The 26,072-nt window shown below is 42.2% G+C and overlaps 1 protein-coding gene across 1 annotated transcript in view; it reads right to left on the reverse strand.

Annotated features, from left to right (window-relative positions):
• Positions 1–6,149: 6,149 nt before the first annotated feature.
• The window catches only part of PIP4K2A (phosphatidylinositol-5-phosphate 4-kinase type 2 alpha), a 110,979-nt gene continuing 91,056 nt past the window's right edge, over positions 6,150–26,072 (reverse strand). The window contains exons 5-11 of the mRNA XM_069959056.1: positions 20,164–20,316; positions 15,993–16,139; positions 12,718–12,756; positions 9,843–9,956; positions 9,378–9,621; positions 8,795–8,898; positions 6,150–7,365 (exon numbers count right to left, since the gene is read on the reverse strand). Of these exons, the coding sequence (XP_069815157.1) occupies positions 7,285–7,365; positions 8,795–8,898; positions 9,378–9,621; positions 9,843–9,956; positions 12,718–12,756; positions 15,993–16,139; positions 20,164–20,316 (882 nt within the window). The 3' untranslated portion in view covers positions 6,150–7,284. The remainder of the gene's footprint in view (positions 7,366–8,794; positions 8,899–9,377; positions 9,622–9,842; positions 9,957–12,717; positions 12,757–15,992; positions 16,140–20,163; positions 20,317–26,072) is intronic.

A 26,072-nucleotide genomic window follows, 5' to 3' on the forward strand; every position in this document is an offset into this window, starting at 1 on the left:
TTTTGATGATGTCATGAGCCTGTCCCAGCTGATGGACATCCCAGACCCCGGTGGGAGCGGAAATCCAGCACTGGGTAGGTGAGTACTATTTTTTTATATTTCCCCTGTGCCTTGCCGTTCGGAAAAAGAAAAAAATCATGTGGCTGGACTTTTCCTTTAAATTTTTTTATAAGGCCTATTTTATAATAGAAACAACTGAGCTACAAGCTGGGGGGACCCTGAGAATATGGTACAATGATTAATATACACTCCACTATATACGGCCACTTTATTAGGTACACCATGCTAGTAACGGGTGGTCTTCTGCTGCTGTAGCCCATCTGCCTCAAAGTTCGACGTACTGTGCGTTCAGAGATGCTCTTCTGCCTACCTTGGTTGTAACGGTTGGCTATTTGAGTCACTGTTGCCTTTCTATCAGCTCGAACCAGTCTGCCCATTCTCCTCTGACCTCTGGCATCAACAAGGCATTTCCGCCCACAGAACTGCCGCTCACTGGATGTTTTTTCCTTTTCGGACCATTCTCTGTAAACCCTAGAGATGGTTGTGCGTGAAAATCCCAGTAGATCAGCAGTTTCTGAAATACTCAGACCAGCCCTTCTGGCACCAACAACCATGCCACGTTCAAAGGCACTCAAATCACCTTTCTTCCCCATACTGATGCTCGGTTTGAACTGCAGGAGATTGTCTTGACCATGTCTACATGCCTAAATGCACTGAGTTGCCGCCATGTGATTGGCTGATTAGAAATTAAGTGGTAACGTGCAGTTGGACAGGTGTACATAATAAAGTGGCCGGTGAGTGTATATATATATTTTTTTCAAAGGACGTGATCTTATTGATCTAGTAGCAGTTTCTCAGAAACCTGCAAACCGAATTTTGTAATTTATTTCACTTTTTAGATTGTTTGAAAATGAAATTGAACTCCCTCAAATTTCCTTGCAGATTAGTGTCTGTAACGCTGTCATGATTGTGTTCTTCAGCCTCACACCGAGAAGCTTCTGCAGGATTGGTTGTTTGTCTCCCCCGTGTGGCCAGGTGTGTTTGCTCCATCACAGGCAAAGGTCACATAGATCCTAAAAGTAACTCAAGAACAGATAGCTTCTGGGGCATGATGGGAATTGTAGTTTTGAAACAACTGGAGGGTGGCAGGCTGGCAAACACAAATACTGGATCAATTAGCGAGATCAGGGTCAAATACTTTGGCAAAAGTATAGAGAATAAGACTGGGTTCACACCACTTTACAATCCATTTTTTCCATCTGTTTTTTGTAAAAACACGGATGCCTTTGTGTGCATCTGTTTTGATCCGTTTTCCCATTGATTTCCATTATAAAAAAATCCGGATCAAAAGGGATGCTTATTTTTTTTTTACTTACACAAAAACGTAGTCAACCTTATTTTTGTGTCCGCTAAAAAAAAACTGATCTTTTTTTTTTTTTTTTATAATGGAAGTCATTGGAAAAATGGATCAAAACGGATGCACACAAAAGCATCCGTTTTTTGCAAAAAAATGATGGAAAAAAACATATTACAAAAACTTAGGCTACATTCACACATCCGCACTACAGCCCGTGACCGCACTACGAATGTGCATCACGGAGCACTACATTGACGCTTCATTAGTGTAGTGATCCGTGTCGCAAAATGCGGTCCGTATTACAGCATGTCCTTTTTTTTGCGGCATAGATCGACATGGACGTGTGAACGGGGCCATTGAATACCATAGGTTCTATGTTCTGTCCGCAATTGCAGAACAACGGACGTGTGAATATAGCCTTAGTATGCACTTAGCCTAAGGCTATATTCACACATCAGTATTTTTCATCCGTTTTCATTGCCCAGGACACACAGCATCCATTACAACCCATCAATTTCTAATGGATCTATTCATACATCCAGTAAATTTGCGCATCCACACTTCCTGCAGAAAAAAATAGCACAGGTTGTAATATGATCCGTAATCCCCCCCTTTTTTTTTCTTTACTACACCTTTATTTGTCAATCCGCAAAAAACGGATTACAATACGGAACACACTACGGATGATCTTTTTGCAGATTAAAAAGAGGTTCTAAATTTTCATACTTGAAAATATGCTGACGTGTGAATGTAGCCTAGGACTAGGTTCACACTACTTTTTTTTCTCATCCATAAAAAGGGATGGAAAACAGATGCATTTGAGTGCATTCGTTTTGATCCATTTCTCCATTGACTTCCTTTACGAAAAAAACGGATCAAAACACATCCTTTTAACCTAAACTAAAATGCAGTTGACGTAAAAAAAAAAAAAAAAAACGGATGCGTCTTGATCCTTTTTTTTCCATAGTGGAAGTCAATGGAAAAACGGATCAAAACGGATGCACACAAATGCATCCGTTTTTGCAAAAAAGCATAAAAAAAATAAATAAAAGTAGTGTGATCCCAGCCTAACACATAATAGCAAAACTAATGTACAGTATGTAATACAGGCACACAGCACGTCACTACAGCTGTATATCCAAACAGATAGCGATAGGATTTCTTCTATTTGTGACACTTGTTCCAGGTCCTCAGACGAATTCTAATGTTTGACAAAGAAAACTCAAACAAAATTCTGCTTTTAAGTTATAATTTGAGAAAGAAAAATATTGTTTTTCCTGGCCAGGTCCCGTGTATAAAAACGTAATAGTTTGTGCAGTTTTTTTTTTTTTATTGCGATTATTGAATACAAAGGCAGGAGTTGATAAATAGAGGCCATGTAAGAAAAAGGAGAGATCAGGACATCTTTTCCCATTTTTGGATTGTATTTAATAATTGCAATTAAAAACCTAATTAACTTTTTGTGTGAAAACATGCTAAACTAAAATCAAAGGGGTTATCTGGGAAAAGCACAGCTGTTTTCCTGCAAAACAGCGACACCCTTTGTCCTCAGGTCGTGTGTGGTATTACAGTTTAGCCGCATTTACTTCAATGGAACTGAACTGCCTAACCACACTCAAACTGAGGACAGGAGAGGTGCTGTTTCTGGGGGGAAAAAACAAAAATCAACCATGTTTTTTTTTTTTTTTTTTTTAACGCCTGAATAACCCCTTTCCGATGGCATCAGGTGCCAATTAAAGCTTATGGACTGGACGCAGCCACCAATCTGTCACTTCTAGCACTGCACAGGCATCTTTCACCTCGTCTAATATATATTTCTCTTTAGATGCTTACATGTGACCTGTGACTAACCCAAAATGCTTTACTACCATTAAAGGGAAACTCCAGGTAGAGATTAAAAAAAATGAAACTTCTGCAGAAGCATGACACATTACTTACCTACTTATCCCAGTTTTGAAACTACCAAAAATCCATTTGTTTGGGGGGGGGGGGGGGGGTTGCTCTGTTTTGTGTTTCTGTTCTTCCTGGTTTTGCATTTCCCAGAATGCAATGCTTTCCCTCATGTGATCATCACAGACCCCACCCATTACCATCAGTAAAATTAGTGCTGCAGCTGCTTCTGGACGGTCAGAGATGGTGAATCCAGCCGCGCCTCCTGTGACATCACGCCCTGCCCCCAGTCTGCATCATCAGCCTGTGCTCAGCAAACACACACAATGTGAGACAGAGGCATGGAAGATTTGCCTCCTAAGGTGGGAAAACATAAGGAGCAGAAGACAAAGTGGATTGGCACAGGGGCCATTTTTTTTCACTTCCTGGATTTCTATCAGCTACCAGTGTGGCAGAACTGTACAGATACAGTAATACATTGTATAGACACATCTATATAACTTTTAATGTACTTTTATTATAAAACAAGATTTTCTTATCCAGAGTTCCCCTTTAAATTGCTTGTGTTGCTCTGATTATACAATTTTTTTTTTACGGTTTCTTAATGCACCCTCTCATTTCTGAGATATGCGGTTTTATAATTTGTCTGACAGTTCACTTTAAGGAGTTTAGATAAACATGGCCACTTTCTTTCAGGTTGGGTGTGGGTTTTGCAGCTCACTTTTTTTTGGAGCCAAGTTGTAATACCCCACAAAACCTGAGGACAGGGGTGGCACCATTTTTAGAAGAAAGTAGCTGTGCTTCCCATAATCCTGGATAACCCCTTTAACAGATAGCTACTACAATGATCAAAATCGAGTTCACTGGTATCTAGTGATGGGCTGGATTATACAGTCAGGGGCCATCTAGTAGTCATTCACACCCCCGACTGTATAATTTTGTTATTTACCAACTGTTTTGTCAGAAAAATATGGCACTTTGAGCGAAAGGCAACTCCACAATACAGCTTTCTGTTTTGCATTATATGCAAATGAGCTTCCATGGTGCACTGGGGGTGGTCCTTGCACACCAGTTTCCAGTCCATGAATGATGCCCCCTCATCAATATTAACGATAATTCAGGCTGGGAGTAACATAACACCTTAATTATTATGAATAGTGATGAAGCAGCGTCATTGAAAACCGATGCACAGGGATGCTGGCTCCGCCTCCAGTACACCAAGGAAGCTCATTTGCATATCAGGTTTTAAGGCAATATACCCGTAACTGTAGCACAGACTTGACAAATGTAGCACAGCATTCTTCTCAGTGTTGCGGGGCCAATCTGCACATACTAACAGGTTAGTATGGGTGAGGTTTCTACTAGAATCCCTTTAAGGAGTTTTCCAGCATTAAATAATCCCATAAAGCAATTTTGATAAAATTGTAATACCTTTTTGTTGTGCTTACCTTTCATGTATCCTCGCTGATCTACTACAATACAATGAGATGGCATTCACATGACTGTGATATAATAAGGTCTGTGAGCTGTGATGTCATCATCCTTAGCAACAGGTGACTTCATAATGGATAACACAAGACTGGGTGGCGATTATAACATAGAGCTAATATTTTTTAGTGGGGGTCGATTTATGGGGTTCTTGTTTGGTCGGAAAATCACTCCAAGCAAATTAGGAGCTCCTTTTAGTCAGTTGATTGTTGGAAGGGACCAAAACAGCCATCTAGTTCAGGAAAATCCCTTTAAGTCCCTAGTTGTTATGGTCAGTGGAGCCTGCGCATCAAAGATCGAGTCTAAGTGAGTGATACTTGGTTTTGTGGGAAAAGTTCCAGGAAAAACTAGTAAACCCTCTGCTCATTCTGGGCTAAGTCGGGTGGGTGGTCCTGCTAATTGACTGGCAGCTATCTGTGTATAAGTGTGCATACAGATAAAGCTGTCAGTCACTGGGTGGGACCACCCACTTGACTTCTTGAGGTTTCCATGAATAAACTACTAGCTATCCCAGCACAAAACCATATAATTTTTTTTTTCATGGAAACCTCTGCTCATTCTGGGTTAAGTAGTCAAGTGGGAAGTCCTGACAGCTATCTGCATATAAGTGTGGATATATAGAAAGGTGTTAATTCCTGAGTAGAACCGCCCACTTGACTACTTAGTTGACAATGAGATTTCCATGAAAATGATACTTTTCCCATCAAACTATATATCAATCTGCTCAGCTCCTGCTGATCTATAACAAGATGACTGCAGACTGGACTGTATTTTCAATATGACAGGTTCCATTTAAAGGGGCATTCTGCTCAGGTAAAATACATGTTGAACCATCCCCCTCCTGGAGACTAACAACTCGTTCTATGCTTATTACCTATTCAGTCTCCTACCCCCCCCCCCCCCGTTCTGCGCTGCTGCTTTCTGCTGAAGACACAGAAAACTGTATGTGAGCTGTTCACTCTGTCTTTGAATTCCCTCCTCGCCTTTCTCTTCCGAGACAACTCGTAAACAGTGTCCCTGACTGGCTATCTCTGTACTCTGTGATGCCAGGAGGGTTAATCTGAGGTCAAGTTGCTGCTGATCTCACTGTGATTAACCCTCCTGGCATTACAGAGTGCAGAGACAGCTGGCCAGGGAGGCAGGAGGGAGATGACAGCGAAGACAGAGAGAAAAGCTCACACACAGTTTTCTGTGTCTTCAGCAGAAAACAGCAGCTCAGAGCTGGGGGAAGGAGACTGAAAAGATAATAAGTATAGAACAAATTTTAAATCTGCAGGAGGTATTCTTGGAGGATTCAACATGTATTTTACCTGAGCAGAATACCCCTTTAAGTGCATCATGTCTATTATAAAAGGCATAGGACTAAGCTTTAAAAATAGCAATACATCATCCTTAGGGGAAAAAAAAATGTATGCAGTTTCAAGTTGTTTTTATTAATTTACTGGTAATATTGTAACAGAAATCAGGGAAATGTAACCTTGTAAGGACAAAAATGACAAAATTAGCAAGACGTTAAAAGCGTCTGGACACCGAATCCACTTCATTGTTCGATGCTGTTGGTGTGTTTTTTTTTCTTGTTTTTTTGTAACACGTAAATTGAAAAAGTCTATTGAACGTACTGGATACAGACATGAATATCACAGACTCGAGAACATGTAGAGAAATGCCCTCCAGTTACAATGTAAACAGTTGTTCTTTTTTTTTTTTTATCAATCTCCAAGATGGCCCGACCTGTCTGAAAGCTAAAGAAGAATCAACAGGTTATTGGTACTTGGTCTAAAAACTATGCAAGCAGGTATGTCTCAGTAACATTAAGGTGGATGGTACGGCGACAGCAGCGACACTTCCGGAGAAAAAAAAAAAAGACAATGCAAATCCCTGGTAAAGTGAAGTGCAGATTATTGTGGCAAAAAGTGTAAAGACTTTGTGTACATTGTCAATATGGCATCAATGCTCCCAGCAGTCTCCATCCCCGATCCCAGGACTCCGCCACCAGTCATGTATTGCAGATCCGAAACGTTCTCTTTTTCCTCTTTTATATTATCTGCAATGAATACTGTCAATCTAATAAAAAAATAATAAAAAATAAAATAAACTGATCTACAGTTTACCGTTCCATCGTTTCATACCGACTTCACATGCACCTTTTTTTCTCTGTTGGGTTCCATACTCTTCATCCATTGACTTTTTTTTATGTGGCTTCTTCTTGCGTCTGTGCATTATAGGTTTTATTATGATTTTATTTTTGTTTGTGCAACTTTGTAAAGCAGATTTCAGATTTCATTCTTCAATGGAAACATCAAAAAAGTAAAAAATAACTAGGACTATGCCAGGAAGCGACGGATATTAGTAAGTTTCCCCTCCCCCCCCCCCTTCCAAATACACAGGTTCATCTTTGCCAGAAGATGTAAGTTACTTTGGGGGTGGGGGTGGGGGGGGTCTTTGTCTGCATGGTGAGCATAAGTTACAGCCCGGTCTTGTCTGTCTTTCCACCCATATTGCATCAACGTCAGTCTCGTCTCCTAGAACCCGTCTGGTGTCAGAAGACGTTACGTCAGGATGTTGTTAATAAAGTCCAAGAAGCGCTTAGAATACTGTTCAGGATTAACGGTGGAAATCTCCGCACCGGCCTGCAAAGAAGAGAAGGAATGAGACAACGATGGTATTGGTAATACAAGTAAGAGATGGACCGCCTATTTTCACCACAAGTTTAAAAAAAAAAAAAAAAGGAAAAAAAAAAGCAGAGCGCCACCCTTGTCCTCAGGTTGTGTGTAGTATTACAACTCCATTCACTGCAATGGAACTGAGCTGTAAAACCCTACATCCAAACTGAAGACAAGAATGGTGCTGTTTCTGGAAGAAAGCGGCCAAGATAACCCCTTTAAAGAAGTATCCCAACCATAAATACTCACATTAGGACCCCCCCCCCCCTCCAATGATATATGGAAAAGCAAATATAGACTATAATGGCAAAAGGCATGCATCATTTCAAAGGACACAGCCCAGCCATTTTTGTGACCAGACCATCAAAATTTATATGGTATGGATTGACTATCTGCTTTATATCATGCTCAGAGCTCAAGGGTCAAGGAGATGTTGCCGAGTTGCAGCATGCCTGCCTCATCCCCACTCCGTGTGACTGATGCACAGAGTGTGACTTCTATCATTAAACCTTGTATATTAAAGGGGTTATCCAACGTTACAAAAACAAGGCCACTTTCTTCCAGAGACAGCACCGCTCTTGTCCCCAGTTTGGGTGGGGTTTGCCACTTAGTTCCATTGAAGTGAATGGAGCTTAATTGCAAACCGCACCCGACCTGGAGCGAAGAGTCGTGTTGCCTCTGGAAGCAAGTTGCCATGTTTTTGTAGCGCTGGATAACCCCTTTAAATCAGTCAAAGCAGGGAAGAGGGAGATGGGGTGCATATTGCAGCTCACACGACCTCCAAGAATTCCAAGCATGATTTCCTTTAAAGGGGTTATCCTTATAAATGCATGCTTGCTATCTTCCAGACACAGCACCACTCTTGTCCTCGGGTTGGGTATGGGTTTTGCAGCTCAGTTCCATTGCAGTAAATGGAGCTTAATTGTAATACAACACACAACCTGGGGACGGGGGTGGGGCTGTTTTTGCAAGAAAGTAGCTGTTTTGCTTTTGTTTTAGTCCTGGATAACCCCTTTAAAACCATTCAATGTTCTTTAAAGATCATGCATCCTTAGCAGAAACTGTAATGGGGAGCAATTCTCTGATATTATATATGGAGCTGTAGAAGAACATGCGCTGGAGATTAGTAAATTCTGTTCTATAATATAGGTGCACTGCTCATAAGAGATCATTTGTGCTACAAGTTGACTCCAATACAGCTCTACTACTGTCAACTGTCCATGATCAATGTATTCACCTTTGTTCTTCTGAGATAAAACAGTTACCCCCATTGGTGGCCAATGTGAGTGATGCTCTGTACAGCGCTGTAGAATATGTTAGCGCTACCTAAGCAACAGGAATAAATATACTGGGCTAATTAGAAGAGGTTCCCTTTGGTTTCAGCTACGATACTTACTCCATGTTTAACAGTTTTTGCTGCGTGCGCTGCTTTCTTTTTCGCATCATAGTGAGTTAAAATATCGATAATGGCCATGAAGTAGACTTCCTTCCTGGGTGCACCTGTAAAGTAAGACATAAAAAAAATCAGCGTTGTGACTGTCATCAAGAGGTCTAGACTGATTCCCCTGTATTGTTCTATACCAAGGAACATTTGGTGGAAGCAAAAAGTACCACTAACCCCTAGAGATGATCGCAACTCGTGTATGCTTGGTTCCTTTCGAAGCACAGCGTGTGCCATTTGATTACCGGTGGCTGAAGTAGTTGGATGCCGCCTTAAGGCTGCCTGGAAAACATGGATACAGCCATAGGCCATAGACCATATTCATGTTTTCCCTTCTTCAGCCACCGGTAACCAAATGCTGCACATTTGGGTTTGGATGAACCCAAGTGTGTTCGAGATTTGCCCATCTCTACCCCTAACTGGTCCCTCTTGAAAAACCTTTTCATCTTACATCTTACATCAACTGCATAGACACAAATGTTGCCTAACCAACACAAGAAGAATTTGAATAATATGGGATAACCGGATAGGAACCTACTTTCATGGCTTTTAATCCCATATACATCAATGGTTGGGTCGAACTCTCCGGGAGGGAGTTGCTTTGTGCTGTTTAATGTGTTCCCGGGGCTGTCTGGTGGCGTGCCAACGGGGTGCGTTCCATCGCTTTCCCCTTCTTCTTCCCCTTCATTGTCCTCGCTCTCCACATCCTCTTGCTCTGCCCTTTCCACATCATGGATACCCACCAAGAGGCTGTAGTCCATAAGCTTCAACTGGGACAAAAACTATAATAAAATGCAAAAGTTAGTCCTGAATGGGGGACCTATATTACGAACATGTTTAAGGGTAATGGCTCGAAGGAGAGGGAACGGCTGTAACCTGGCTGGTTGCTCCACTGTAATGTGAACACTTGCTCCTCCACTCCACTGGAAGATTTCAATGACCTCTAAATGGATTCAATACCTGATGTACTACATTGCAGACTAAATAAAACCACAAATCTCACCTCTACATCCTTTCTTAGCTTCTCCCGGAACATCTTTTTGTTATTGTCGTCAATGTAGATTTTCTGACCGTCATTTATGAAGTCATTATCTTTGTATGTTGGCAGCTCTTTGGCCTAAAAGAGAAAGCAAGATAACTTCTGACTATGGAAAATTTAGCATGCCAACTTTACGTTTTGAAGCGTGTGTACCACCATTCTGGCTTCAGGGTCAACAGTAATGGTGGTTCCATGTTAAAGAGGAAGTTCCACTGAAATGAAAAACTGCAGGAAGGGGCTGTGAGAAATTAATAAACAAGTAAACTCCCTCATCCTTGTGCCTCCATTGTGCCGCTCCCGGGACCTGTTCACAGCAGCGGCTGTCATCTTCTGCTGGAAACCGGGTAATGTCATGTACCCGGCTCTACCAGCTGCAATGTCATGGCCCGGGTGAGCAATTGCCTGCTCAGCCAACCAGTGACTGGGGAGATGTCCGGTCCCAGTTACTGATTGGCTAACAGTACCCACGAGTGGCACTATGGAGGCACGAGGAGGGGTGAGTTTACTAGCTTGTTATGTTCCTGCCTGTCCGGCTGCCCCCCCCCCCCCCCATGATGGATTTGATTTATAAAAAATCATTCATGGGACTTCCCTTTTAACATTTACTGGTTTCATTAACTAAACATGGCTTGAGCCAGCAATAATACTCCCTTGCCTCAGTCCCTTAATACCTCCTAACATTGTAGGTTAGCAGGTGGATGCCAATAGGATTCCAGGATCAGACTACACAGAACTTGTTTGTAGTCTGTCACTATGGAAACACATAGCTCTGTATAGAAGTAACACAAAGTAATAGATTTCAAATCAGGACTATAGAAGCCTCTACAAATGGCCACTCCTTAAAGAAGAGGACACGCTAGCCAGACCATTCAGTGACAGATTATCACTGGTGGACGTATCCTTTAAAGGGTATTCCTTATAGAGATTGCAAGGCCTGAATAGGATGGCTGCAGAGGACTCTGAATTGTATTTAGAGCAGACAATTACATTGAAGTTAATGTATTCGTTATTTCCTCATATATTCAGGTTCTGTAACAGTATGTAAAAGCAATACTGCAAGGGGAAACAAGCAATTTTCGAGCAATGACATGCACTGATTGGATAAAAAATATGTTACGAAAAGGAATACAATGAATTTAGCGAGATGTTCCGTCCCGGGGGAATGTGTCGTCTTTTATTTTCTTAGCCTTTTTTTTCCATTTTCAATTCTCCTCTAAGCAGCTGACTTCTTATGTCCTGGCACCGTGCCCAGACTGTCAGTACTAAAAAAGAAGTAAGCTGAACTAAAACCACTAATTTTATACCATACTGGAGCTGCACCTCCTCTCTGAAAAGACAGGCCACCGGGGAGCTAAGTGCTTCCTCGCATGCCGTGGAGAAGACTAATCTGTCTGAGCAATGGGTTCCTGAGTGATGTCCCATCAATGAACAATGAATCTTCTGGGGGAAGGGAAAAAGTCAAAACAGATGCAAGAATGTGTCAACTGTAGGAGGTCGGCTAAGATGAAGTGGAGGATGGCTGCCGAAGAACATATTTTCAGACAATCGGCAATAAATACTCAATACAATGTGGCACATCATAAGGGGACAGTCAGGGGAACAACTGGATTCAACTGATGACGTTGCTTTTGTGTGAACGACCAAAAAATACGGATTCTCGTTTTACAGCGGCTTCATTTTTTATAAGAAACTTTTTACCGTAATTTTGGCAAACTTGCACAATTCTCTGTATATGTTGATGAAATTTGTGGGTATTTTTCTGTATTTTCTGCCATTTTGGGAGGAAGTTATAGGTTGGCTGTTTTATCAGTTTTGATTTTTTTTCTACTTTTATCTTCAGAATTGTTCAAGACTTTTTGCCAATTTTGCAAAGTTTTAAAATCCAGATTTCCACGGGGGAAGGGGGAAAAGGCAAAAACCGCTCCCGGTGCCTGCACCACGCCACATCACCGAGCTCCCGGACGCTGCCGGCTGCCATCTTTTCCTGGGTGTCACGACACAGGTTTGATGTCCCAGATGGGTGGAATTAACCTGCTCAGCCAATCAGTAACTGCAGCGGTGTCCTGCCCCACTCACTGACTGGCTGAGCGGGGCGTCCACCAGCCGGGTCGAAACGAGCTCGAGGGGAGCTTAGAAGACAGCCAGTGGGATGCAGGAACGAGATGCGGCTCTGCACGGGCACCAGGACAGGAGACTATAAATTTTTCTTTATTTCCCCACCACCACCGCCTGCCCGTAATGATTAAACCCTGGACTCTCATTGCACACAGGTGAGCAGGCATCCCGGCAGAACATTTGCTGCATATATGTCACTTGTGGCACAACTGAACAGTGTGCTACCTGCGTTCTACAATGTAAGATTAATGACAGATCAAAATCACACTTTAGTGTGTCAAGGGGTTTATCCAGGATTAAAAAGTCACAGCTACATTCTTGTAAAAACAGCATCACCTCTGTCCTCAGGTTGTGTGTGGTATTAAAATTCGTCTCCATTCACTTCAATAGAACTGATCTACAAAACTCACACCCAACCTGAGGACAAGATTGGTGCTGTTTCTGGAAGAAAGTATCTATGTTTTTCTAAGCCTAAATACCCCTTTAAGCCTAAGGAAAGCTGCCGGGGGCAGTGTTTGCAACAGGGATTCAATACAGAATGCAAGCACTGACCACTCAAGCATTACATAGTATTAGGTTTTACAAGATCGATTTCTTAAAGGGATCCTCCAGGGTAAGAAAAAAGGTCTAGAAACAGCATCACATTGGTACATGGACTGTGTCTGGTATCACGGTTTAGCCACAGACAGATCTGCTTAATAAAGACAAATAATAAGCACGGTACCTTTTCTTTGTCGCTGGCTTCTCTTGCCACAGTGGATCCCTACAGAAGAAAAGCAGAGTAATTAAAACTATATATATATAAACGTATGTTATAAAGGCATAAAAGAAAACCCACATTAAAGTGCATTACTGACCCCCAAAAAAGCCGATATGGACAGGCACCTTGATGGAAAAGACATCTTCCTTCTGTCACCAAAATAAGGCTTATGTCTGATGACAATAGGAAGATGTCCTGTGTGTGAAGAGGAAATAAATGAGTCCATCCATATTGGCTAATTTTGTAATATATGTACTGTGATTTGTATTTTTCAGTACACTGTATAATTTGAGTAACATTTAGATGACAGTAATAACCTGAGGAATTAATTTAAAGTATTGAGTGTTAAAATGAATGGTGTAAAAAAAAAAAAAAAAAAAAGTGTATACATACATACATATATAATATATAAAATTACGCATTATATTTGTAAGCAAAACAACATGTGAAAGACTATAATGGTCCGTTTTTATGGAGCAATAAGTCGCCCAGTTGATCGTTTAACGATTTTGAAGCAACGATTATGTTTGTATAACGATCAGCGTTTAGACCAAGAGATAAATCGTTTAAAAAAAATCGTTTTTGCGATCGTTCCGTCTAAACGCACCATAACTTGCCTGCGCATACAAGGCATCACATAGCCACATAAATGAAAATGTTTAAATATTATGGCTACAGAAATGCAAAAAAAGTAAAAACTTAAAAAAAACAAAGTCATTAAAAGGGGTTGTCCAGCTAACTGCTTTGTAAAGAGACAAGGCTGGGTTGAAAAAAAAAAATGAAGTCACTTACCATGATTCTCTGTCATTTTGGTGGTGTCCAGTGTCCCAATGCTCAGCACTACTTAATCTCTGTCTTGACACAAGGAGGTGCCTGCTCAGCCAATGACTACCTGCAGCAGTGACCCGCCTCAGGTAGTGCTGAGCAGTGGGACTGGGAATTGTCAGAACAGCAGTGGCAGGGAGCAGGAGAGTACAGTTTTTTTTTTTTTCTTTTTAACTTTTTCAGCTCCGCCTGATCACTTTGCTTGACAAACCCTTTAAGGCTCAAAGAGTACTTGTCATTATGAGTTTATTAAAAATCCCTCTGGGGCCATAGTTGGAGCAGGAACAGGACTTTGACTACCTTATCAAATCTGGGTACACAGCTCTGAGTATATGTTCAATGATGCCTAAATATTCTTACAGCAGAGTATACACATATGCGGCAAAATGAACAGCACCCTTCATCCGCTGTGACCTCCAGGAACCGATAACTTTTCAGACATATATAGTGAATATACAGTGGCAACTAGGCCAATCTTAGCCTCCATTTTGTAATGTAAGGACCTAGAAACAACTTGTAAATGTAGATTTAGCACTGAATCCAGATCACAGACAGTCATATAATGTCATATAATAACCTGCTGTCATGTGACAAACAAGCAGGCAGCAAAAATGGCTGACAGGAAGTGGCTGTCAGCTACTTCCTGTCTCAAAAAATAAAGGCTCTGAGAGCAAGCAGAAGTGCTATGTACCTGTAAATAATTACTAGACTTAGAATCCTATCTAGACGTTTGAGTAGAAACTTTAATATCATCATATTAGGGAATCAAACAATCCTGGCCCAGCCACAGAACCACCATCTATTGGTAGAAAGGGGTCCCCCAACCAGGCAAAGTGGCCGACGGTGACCGTATCCAGGAAGCAAGTAGATGGCTAGGTTGTCGTGCAAATCACTACGTCCAAGATGGGAATGCCTTCTCTGTATTGTATTCAGAGGGGACCTCAGTATATGGGAGAGCATTATAGACTATGCAGTGACTTAACCGCAAAGGTCAATTACACTTGACTTTTCTTCTACATCCAGAAATTATTGATGAGCGGTTCTGGAATAAATCATTATTTGTGGGGTTAGATTGGAGAAAGCTCCTATGAATAATTCATGGGCTTCACAAAAAAAGTTGAAGTGAACATTATGTGCTGATTGCAGGAATAAAAGCTGCTCATCCCTCATTCACTTATAGAACACAATCCCAGGCTGTCACATGGCGGCCTAAAGAATACGGCTCCGCTTGATTGCTGAAAAATTCCACAAGAGAGAAGGATAGAAAAAGGCTGCCATCAGAAATCGGATTTTACTAACTAGTATTATTAGAGTTTGTGTAAATATATGGAGGACAGAAATAAAACGGATCTATGCGAACAATAAGCTAGCGATGCGGATGGAAGCACATACCAGGGACAAACGCCACCATGGTCACTAAAGGTGTGACACTGTGTAAGGGGGCACTCTGGATGTTATTTGTTGTTTTGGGGGCACTTGGGCTGTCATTATTGGGGCACCATAGTGTTTGGCAGTGAAAGGGGTACTCCAGATTTTTTTTTCCAATGAACTGGAAAGTTATACAGATTTGTAAATTACGTCGATTTAAAAATCTCAAGTCTACAGTTCTCTCTGCTGCCACGTCTGTCCGTGTCAGGAACTGTCCCAAGTAGCAGCAAATCCTTATAGAAATCCTCCCCTGCTTTGGACAGTTGCTGACACGGACAGAGGTGGCAGCAGAGAGCACTGTTTCAGATTGGAAAGAATACACCACTTCCTACAGGACGTACAGCGGCTAATAAGTACTTGAAGGTTTGAATTTTTTAAATAGAAGTAATTTACAAATCTGTATAACTTTCTGACACCAAAATGTTTTTTCTCTCTAGAGTATTCCTTTAATTCAGGTATTTGGTGAAGGACATAGCAAGCTCGCCTCACTAAACAGCTAATAATAAGTCTGAGCATATAGAAGGGAAAAAGGGCACTTTAATATACAAATACATCCTGATAAAAAACAATTTGCACCTTAGGGTACAAACCCACTTGACGTATTTGCTGCGTGAATCAGTCTTAAAAATAAGCAGGCAAAACGCAGGTTGGCTTTATACAATTGTTCTGCGTTAAAATACGCAATTGCGTATTTTTGAAGCCTGAAGCTACATGCGTTTTTCGCACAGGTTGTTAACAACTGATGCTTTGCTAACAACAAGCTTCACGCTTCAAAAATACGCAATTGCGTATTTTAACGCAGAACAATTGTATAAAGCCAACCTGCGTTTTGCCTGCTTATTTTTAAGACTGATTCATGCAGCAAATACGTCAAGTGGGTTTGTACCCTAAAAGTGCTTCAACACAAAAGTTGCGATCACTTTGTCACAGCTGGTTCTTATAGTTTAGTGATCAATACAATACTTCAGTATAGATATTCTACATACCTTTAGGTCATATTTCCTATACACAGAAAGTCGATGGCTAAATACGTTCCTTGTGACAATCATATACGTCTCTACACCATCCACGTTTAGCCGATACATGCCCAGGAATTGTGGGAGAAGAGTGTTTCCGTGGCATTCTACTATGAACTATAAAACACAGGAGTAGAAAATTAGAACAAAGTTTAAAAAACATACAAAAAAACAGATTGGAGAACTAAAGCTGGGTTCATATATGTCCAGCGATCTGGTATATATGACCTTCAGTGTGGATCAAAAACACTGTATGTCTATAATATTTCTTAAGACCCACATGCCCCATTAAAGCTTATATACTACTAGACAGGAAGCTGGATGTAATACATCCAGATTCTTCAATCCAGTGTTCCCATACAGAGTGCCTCCCGATCACTGGACATATGTGAACTTGGCCTAAAAATAAATGCCTTTATTTGCGTGTTTGTATCAAATGGGTTTTTGAAAACATAAAAAATACCTAAATAGAATTATTTTTAGGGATGTTCAAGAAAAGAAGAAAGGGACAGGAGGAAAAATTGTAGTCAAGCGATCAAAAGTAGTGAAATAAATAGGGAAAGGTTCAATCTGCCCTCAATTAAAAAAAAAAAAATCTTCTTGACCCTTAGCGGAGGTAAAGTTAGAAGATAAGCTGTTTGGTGGGGGTCCCAGAGGTCAGACCCCACCCCGATCACAAGAATGGAGGTCAATTGACCCCCAACTGAATGGGGGTATGCATGTCAACCACCACTCTGTTCATAATCTATGGGACTTCTGAATGTTGCAAAGTTCAATGCTTGACAATGTTTTTAGGAAGCCGAAAACAAACTGAATGGAGAATAGATGAATAAATGTGCCGCCACTGATGAACTCTGTTCCTGTGATTGGTGAGGATTCGAGATTAGCACAACTTGACCATGCTCGAGTCCAATCGTTTGGCATTTACAGTTAATTGAAGAAGTTGGATGCCGTCCTAGGTAGTCCAGGAAAACATGGATCAGCCAATGGTTGGATTCATGTTTTCCAGGCAGCCTTAGGGCTGCATCTAACTTCTTCAGCCACCAGTAATCAAATGCCGAACGATCAGACTTGCGCTCATTTCTAGTTAGGATCCCAATTCTCACCAATCAGCTAGTCTATCTTGTGGATTAGGAATAACGTATAATTCCTTTTAAAGGTGCTGTCTGGTTTAGAAAATACACTTTCAAACCCTCTATTACAGAAGGGGGTACTTCAGTAAAGATCACCATGATCAGCTGAAGCAGAGAGAGGCTACAAAGAGCGTCTCTCTCTCTTTGGAGGACTCATCGTGTCCATGTATAACACAAAGAGCCCATTGATTTTTAATAAGCACTGTGTAATGCTTCTTGTTCTCTTTAGAGGCACTGCAGAGAAATTCTCCTGCACATTGTAGCTGATTGATGGGGATCCTGACAGTGGGAAAAACCCTTTAAGTGGTCACTAGAGATGAGCAAATTTAAAGTAAAAACAAAGCGAATCACTTAGCTCGGCAATCGCTCCACTCCGGGTGCCTGGAAAAGCTGGATCCAGTCATGGGAAACTTCTCCCAGGACTGAATCCAGCTTTTTCAGGCACTCAGGGCGAAGCAGCACGGACTTCAAAGGCAGCAGGCTGATAAGCAGATTGCCGAGCTAAGTGATTCGCTTTGTTTTTACTCTAAATTCGCTCATCGCTAGTGGTCACTCAAAATTGGGACTGTAAAAAAAAACAAAAAAAAAAAACAACCCCTTTAACTTAATATTTCTGCGTAACTAAAGTTGTCAGATTAAAGTACAGATTACCACTCATATCAACCTCCTATTGTTCTAGTTACAGTACAATTAATTATATAAGCATCCATGTGTTATTTCCCAAGTGCCATAACTATATACTGTATATGCAGAGTTCCCCTTTACACTACACATAATATATCACACAATTAGGCACACATAAAGCACGGGTTGTTAAGTTTCACCATGATGAACGAGCCGTGGTGTGCTCCGGCCTGTTTTCATCATATTAGTGCAGGCGGCAGATGATGAGCTCAGCACATTTTCCATCCTAAGTGCGCTCAGTGGGGGCTCCGCAGAGCTTATTAAGAGCGGACCACTTTCCTCTCCACACAATAAGCTTAGCCGCTCTGAATATATAGATCCCTTTTACATACATTATTTATATCTCAAGAGAACACTGTCCAAGGCCGTGAAACAGATGACTACTTCTGAACGGGCAGAATTACATTGTTTGCCCAAAACCCTGGATTCAGGAGAAGGATTTCCAGCTATCTGGATACAAGGCGTTAATGAATGCGAGTCTATGGACCAAGGGGGATCTGAATCCTACAGTCTTGGACCAGTATCACGTTCCCACCTCTACACCCAGATTCAGGAATCCCTGGGTAGTTTGATCTGGTATTTAATTAAAAAATTATGACCCCTCAGCTAGAACAGTGGAAACACTGACATAGATTATTATTTGCTATAATCTTATTCTCTACTTGGATACGCTCTTCTTGATAGAAGGGCCCCATAACAATTAGCACGTCCTAAAGTTTCACCCTTGTGATCAGCTGTAATCTGTGGGAAAATCTGGCAATAAGTTTTTTTTGTTTCCCTACAGCGCCATCACAGGAAAAAAGAAGCATTACATGGCATCTATTCAAATCAATGGCTTGCCTGTGCAATACAGGACAGGACGAGTCCTCCAGAGTGAGAGACGCTCTTTACAACCACTATAACCTATCCTGAAAAGAGGACCCCCCCAACTATTAATATAAAAATGATCATTATTATATCCCTAATAGGGTACATAAAAATGGGTTCCCTAAACTTGACAATCCCTTTAACAAAACACTTTCTATAATCATAGTTTTTATTGCCACATATAACAGAGATATAAACCTCGGCACTCCCACTCGTCTGAATTAGACCTTAGGATCGGTGTCTCCTACAACAGACAGTCAATATTAGTATAATCGTACTCACAAGAGAATAGCAGAGGCACTCAGCGGTATTAGCAAAATATACATTTCTTTTATTCCTTCATGTGGTAGCAAACATGAGTAGCGGATGAGTAATAGGCAACAGCTGTTTCGCACGTCGCAGCGTGCTTCGTCGCGGCTGCGACGTGCGAAACAGCTGTTGCCTATTACTCATCAGCTACTCATGTTTGCTGCAACATGAAGGAATAAAGGAAATTTATATTTTGCTAATACCGCTGAGTGCCTCCGCTATTCACTTACGACCATACGACCATAGTTTTATTTTTTTTTAAAAGATTAATCAACTCCCTTAAATATGTACACAGCTCTTGTGAAAAAATAGGCCTTATTTACACGTCCTGAAAATTTTTTCAGCAATTACAGACACTTTCCATAGTTTTATGGATCCTCAATCCGTTTGGCAAAAATAAAATAAAAAAAGAATTAGGGTATATCCTTGTGCGGACCATTATTGGTGAACAATTAGCCAATAGAAGTTATGAAGATTGTGGATATTATATACAGTCCTGAAAAAAAATATTTGTATGAATGAGGCCTAATGCATCTCCATGGTAACAGACCACAAACAAACCATGTGTAGTCTGATCCTGCAGTCATAACCCCAGAATTCTTAAAAACTATTGAAAACAAGTATAAGGAAGGGTAACTACACCATCTGACCACACAGGCCTTGTTTGTAAACCAGAAAGAGAAAGAGATTTATAGCCAAGCTACTTCATTTGTCATTATAGAGTATCTCCAGTTATGTGGCCCCTCATCTTCTGCCTGGTGCAGCATGGAAAGATACAACTTTTGTCAGTCGGGTCCAATTTATTGTCGGGTCGAGTCCTATTTATTGGAACAGGCCTCATGCACTGTACACGCTGAGTGTCGTATGGTTGACTCTGCAACCAGCCAGACCAGCGGGAGCTGCGTACCTACACATAGAGCTGTCCTCAATGTAACTACACCCTTGTCATTTAAGTCCTGTATTATATATCCATATCCTCTATTAAGGGCATATAATATGCAGTGCAATCCCTGAGGATAGTAATACCAATACCCCAGTTAGTGCTCATGTATATGCTCTACATTACAGAGAGTGTGTCTTGCAACAATGCTTGATAACCCCAGCTTCCCTGCACTGTACCTGTATTTCTGGATCCATCCTGGACTCACCTGGTGGTACTTCTTTAGTATGTTGTGCATCTCGGCCACGTCTTCACTTGTAATTGTTTTGATAATGTACCTCTTGTCACAAGAAGTATGAAACCTAGCTCCACTGCGAGCCTGAGAGTCATTGGCCATAGGGGCGCATCTAGTCAGGGAATTCTGTAAGGGAAAAGAACATAACGTTTCAACATAAATTTCCTTTGAAAAACACAAATTTAGAAATAAACTATACAAATAACCAAGGGACACTTCTCCCATCACTGTTTGTCAAGTCTATAGAATGTTCTGCATGTTGGGCAATGTTCACACCTGGGTCAGAGCTCCGCTGCAGAATCTGTTCTGATAAATGGAACACAGCATGCAGTATTGTGTCCGCTGTTTTCAACCCCAGTTAAATGACAGACACCAGATAGAAACCTGATGGACTCCATTAAAGCCAATTGGGTCCATAAGGCTTTTGTTGGTGTCCATCACGTCAAGGGGCCACCTGTGTTTTCCAACCTTGAATGCAATCTGCAATGGAGGCTTCGAATTAAACTAAGGGTGGTATTACACGACACGATTTTTCGATGATTATGATAAACAATCTCAAACGACCACTATGACGAACGATCTTAACCATTCACCCTCTTACACAGGACTTGCACTCATCCTTTCCTGGCTGATAGACAAGTGAACAAGTGAACGACACGTTATTACACCGAACGATGTTAGAACGATTTATGAACGACTGATGATAAACAAAAGGTCCAGATTCTATTAAACGATCAACGATTTCTTGTTGGTCGTTTAATCGTTGCCTCCTATTACATGTAACAATAAAACGATTTTTTTTAACAATAACCGTCCCATGTAATAAGGCCCTAACAGCGTCAAAGAGCAGAAACTGATATCAGTTGGAAAAAACTGCTGGACAAATTCAAATGACAGCCAATCATAGTGGCTTAAAGGGACAGTCTATAAACATTAGACAGATTATAGTACACGAGTAAGGAAGTAACTACTGAAACCTGAACCGATGACGAGAATCTGGTCTAAATCAGTGATGGACTTTCCAAAAAAAAAAAAAAAAGGAGGGGGGGGGGGGGTGTCTTCTGGTTTTCTTGGGTAATATTACTTGGTTTATTTATATCGCATATAATATTGCATTTATAATTTTCAAAGGAACGGAAGTTCATCCACCACAACACATATGGGAATATAAAGGCTCTGACCAAATCGTTCATACACCAAAGAATAAAAGAGATAAAAATAGGAACAGCAAACAGGAATCCAAATCACAAACAGCACTACTCAGAGTCTACATTCAATTGAATTTTGTGGGTGACAAGGGGGTTAAAAACCTAATATTAGGAGACTAAAACATATGCAATCATGTACCCTATTGTAACAGGGGAAAGTGTTGAACTGGTTATTTTGCGTGTGTGAGTATATGTGTGTATATATAAAATCAATAACACATATATATATATATATATATATATATATATACATACATATATACACACACACATATACACACTTATTTTTTTTTATAATCAAAAAATTATTTATGTACAATAAATATCAACACTCACTGCAGAATACGGACACATTGCTAGATTCTTATAACATTTCCATCTATGATAACTCACAAATCTATGGTGGCTTCTAATGACTAGACGGGTTAATGGTCACATATATGACATCCCATATGATGTGTAGCTGTATAAGCGGAGTCTCCTCCTATGTATGATACCACGTGTAGCTTTATGAGCAGCATCTCAATCCTATGTATGATCCCATGTGTAGCTGTATAAGCATCGTCTCCTCCTATGTATGTATGATCCCATGTGTAGCTGTATAAGCATCGTCTCCTCTTATGTATGTATGATCCCATGTGTAGCTGTATAAGCATCGTCTCCTCCTATGTATGTATGATCCCATGTGTAGCTGTATAAGCGGCGTCTCCTCCTATGTATGTATGATCCCATGTGTAGCTGTATAAGCATCGTCTCCTCCTATGTATGTATGATCCCATGTGTAGCTGTATAAGCATCGTCTCCTCCTATGTATGTATGATGCCATGTGTAGCTGTATCATACCTCCCAACTTTTGCAAAGAGCAAAGAGGGACATGTGCACCGCGGTCCCAATAGCCACGCCCCCATAGCGACCCTCCATAGCCACACCCCCATAGCAACCCTCCATAGCCACGCCCCTATATCAACCCTCCATAGCCACTCCCCTACAGTCACCACATGCTGCTGACTGAATAGTGCCCTATACAGTATCCAATCCCGCCAAAAATGCCCTATATGGTATCCAATCCCCCATTATAGTGCCCCACATAGTATCCAATCCCCCACATAGTGCCCCACATAGTATCCAATGCCCCCATATAGTGACCAACATAGTATCCAATCCTCACATAGTGCCCAACATAGAATCCAATCCCCCACATAGTATCCAATCCACCACATAGAATCCAATCCCCCATATAGTGCCCCACATAGTATCCAATCCCCCATATAGTGCCCCACATAGTATCCAATCCCCCATATAGTGCCCCACATAGTATCCAATGCCCCATATAGTGCCCCACATAGTATCCAATGCCCCATATAGTGCCCCACATAGTATCCAATGCCCCATATAGTGCCCCACATAGTAGCCATGCCCCCATATAGTGCCCCACATAGTAGCCAATCCCCATATAGTGTCCCACATAGTAGCCAATCCCCCCATATAGTGCCCCACATAGTAGCCAATCCCCATATAGTGCCCCACATAATAGCCAAACCCCCAGAGTGCCTACATAGTAGCCAATGCCCCCATATATGCCCCATATAGTAGCCAATCCCCCATATAGTGCCCACATAGTAGCCAATGCCCCCATATATGCCCCACATAGTAGCCAATCCCCCATATAGTGCCCCACATAGTAGCCAATCCCCCATATATGCCCCACATAGTAGCCAATGCCCCCATATATGCCCCACATAGTAGCCAATCCCCCATATAGTGCCCACATAGTAGCCAATCCCCCATATAGTGCGCCACATAGTAGCCAATCCCCCATATATGCCCCACATAGTAGCCAATGCCCCCATATATGCCCCACATAGTAGCCAATCCCCCATATAGTGCCCACATAGTAGCCAATGCCCCCATATATGCCCCACATAGTAGCCAATCCCCCATATATGCCCCACATAGTAGCCAATCCCCCATATATGCCCCACATAGTAGCCAATCCCCCATATATGCCCCACATAGTAGCCAATGCCCCCCACATAGTAGCCAATCCCCCCACATAGTAGCCAATCCCCCATATAGCGCCCCACAGAGTAGCCAATCCCCCCATTAGTGTGGCCCCAGCGGCAAAAACAATAAACCAGTAACTCACCTGTCCGCCGGTCCCAGCAGCTCCTCTTCCGGCAGAACGCGCACTCCCGTCATCCTCCGGGGCGGGCAGCGGGGTATACAGACACTGACTGTGCCGGAAGTGAGTCATGAGCAGGTCACTTCCGGTACAGTTAGTGACTCTGTATACCCCGCTGCCCGCCCCGGAGGATGACGGGAGTGCGCGTTCTGCCGGAAGAGGAGCTGCTGGGACCGGAGGACAGGTGAGTAACTGATTTATTGTTTTTTTCGCTGGGGCCACTTAAAATGCGGGACACGGGGGGCCGTTCCGGGACCGCGGGACAGAACCCCGAAAACGGGACTGTCCCGCGAAATCCGGGACGGTTGGGAGGTATGCTGTATAAGCAGCGTCTCCTCCTATGTATGTATGATTCCATGTGTAGCTGTATAAGCGGCGTCTCTTCCTATGTATGATGCCATGTGTAGCTGTATAAGCAGCGTCTCCTCCTATGTATGATCCCATGTGTAGCTGTATGAGCAGCGTCTCCTCCTATGTATGATCCCATGTGTAGCTGTATAAGCGGCGTCTCCTCCTATGTATGATCCCATGTGTAGCTGTATAAGCGGCGTCTCCTCCTATGTATGATCCCATGTGTAGCTGTATAAGCGGTGTCTCCTCCTATGTATGATCCCATGTGTAGCTGTATAAGCGGCGTCTCCTCCTATGTATGATCCCATGTGTAGCTGTATAAGCAGCGTCTCCTCCTATGTATGTATGATCCCATGTGTAGCTGTATAAGCGGCGTCTCCTCCTATGTATGTATGATCCCATGTGTAGCTGTATAAGCAGCGTCTCCTCCTATGTATGATCCCATGTGTAGCTGTATAAGCGGCGTCTCCTCCTCTGTATGATCCCATGTGTAGCTGTATAAGCAGCGTCTCCTCCTATGTATGTATGATGCCATGTGTAACTGTATAAGCAGCGTCTCCTCCTATGTATGATCCCATGTGTAGCTGTATAAGCAGCGTCTCCTCCTATGTAGGATCCCATGTGTAGCTGTATAAGCAGCATCTCCTCCTATGTATGTATGATGCCATGTGTAGCTGTATAAGCAGCGTCTCCTCCTATGTATGATCCCATGTGTAGCTGTATAAGCGGCGTCTCCTCCTATGTATGATCCCATGTGTAGCTGTATAAGCAGCGTCTCCTCCTATGTATGTATGATGCCATATGTAGCTGTATAAGCAGCGTCTCCTCCTATGTATGATGCCATGTGTAGCTGTATAAGCAGCGTCTCCTCCTATGTATGATCCCATGTGTAGCTGTATAAGCGGCGTCTCCTCCTATGTATGTATGATCCCATGTGTAGCTGTATAAGCAGCGTCTCCTCCTATGTATGATCCCATGTGTAGCTGTATAAGCAGCGTCTCCTCCTATGTATGTATGATCCCATGTGTAGCTGTATAAGCGGCGTCTCCTCTGTATGATCCCATGTGTAGCTGTATAAGCAGCGTCTCCTCTGTATGATCCCATGTGTAGTTGTATAAGCAGCGTCTCCTCCTATGTATGATCCCATGTGTAGCTGTATAAGCGGTGTCTCCTCCTATGTATGATCCCATGTGTAGCTGTATAAGCGGCGTCTCCTCCTATGTATGATCCCATGTGTAGCTGTATGAGCGGCGTCTCCTCCTATGTATGATCCCATGTGTAGCTGTATGAGCGGCGTCTCCTCCTATGTATGATCCCATGTGTAGCTGTATGAGCGGCGTCTCCTCCTATGTATGATCCCATGTGTAGCTGTATAAGCGGCGTCTCCTCCTATGTATGATCCCATGTGTAGCTGTATGAGCGGCGTCTCCTCCTATGTATGATCCCATGTGTAGCTGTATGAGCGGCGTCTCCTCCTATGTATGTATGATCCCATGTGTAGTTGTATAAGCGGCGTCTCCTACTATGTATGATCCCATGTGTAGCTGTATAAGCAGCGTCTCCTCCTATGTACGTATGATCCCATGTGTAGCTGTATAAGCAGCGTCTCCTCCTATGTATGATCCCATGTGTAGCTGTATAAGCGGCGTCTCCTCCTATACTCGTACAGACACATCAGACAGTCCCCATATACCAGGCACTGGTTTGGTTTCCGTCTCTCTTACTTACACAGCTGCAGAGCAGCCTCATCCATATTCATACACTGCTGCATTTCATACAAACAGCCCACTGTGCACCATCACGGCTCCATCTTACTGAGGATGGCAGCAGTCAGTGACCGGCGTGTCCTCTCATGTCCACCAGGTGGCAGGTGAGTCCATAATCCTCACAGGGAGATGAAAGGCAGATTCCAGGGCCAGATTGCTTGTAAATGCACAGGTCAAATTACACTCCAGCAAGATTAAAGCAAACAGATAGAAAGAGTTTTTAACCATCTATCTGGATGATCCGAAACACAGCGGGCACTGGGAACGAGTCGCATGCAACAAGCTTTTCCAATCTGGTATGACAGTCACAATAAATTATCTTGAAATTGACTTTCGCAGCTTCAAAGTCAAGGTCTAGAACCAGTGACATCTGAT

This window comes from Dendropsophus ebraccatus, chromosome 2, assembly GCF_027789765.1.
Source record: "Dendropsophus ebraccatus isolate aDenEbr1 chromosome 2, aDenEbr1.pat, whole genome shotgun sequence".
In the NCBI taxonomy this organism is placed as follows: Eukaryota; Metazoa; Chordata; class Amphibia; order Anura; family Hylidae; genus Dendropsophus; species Dendropsophus ebraccatus.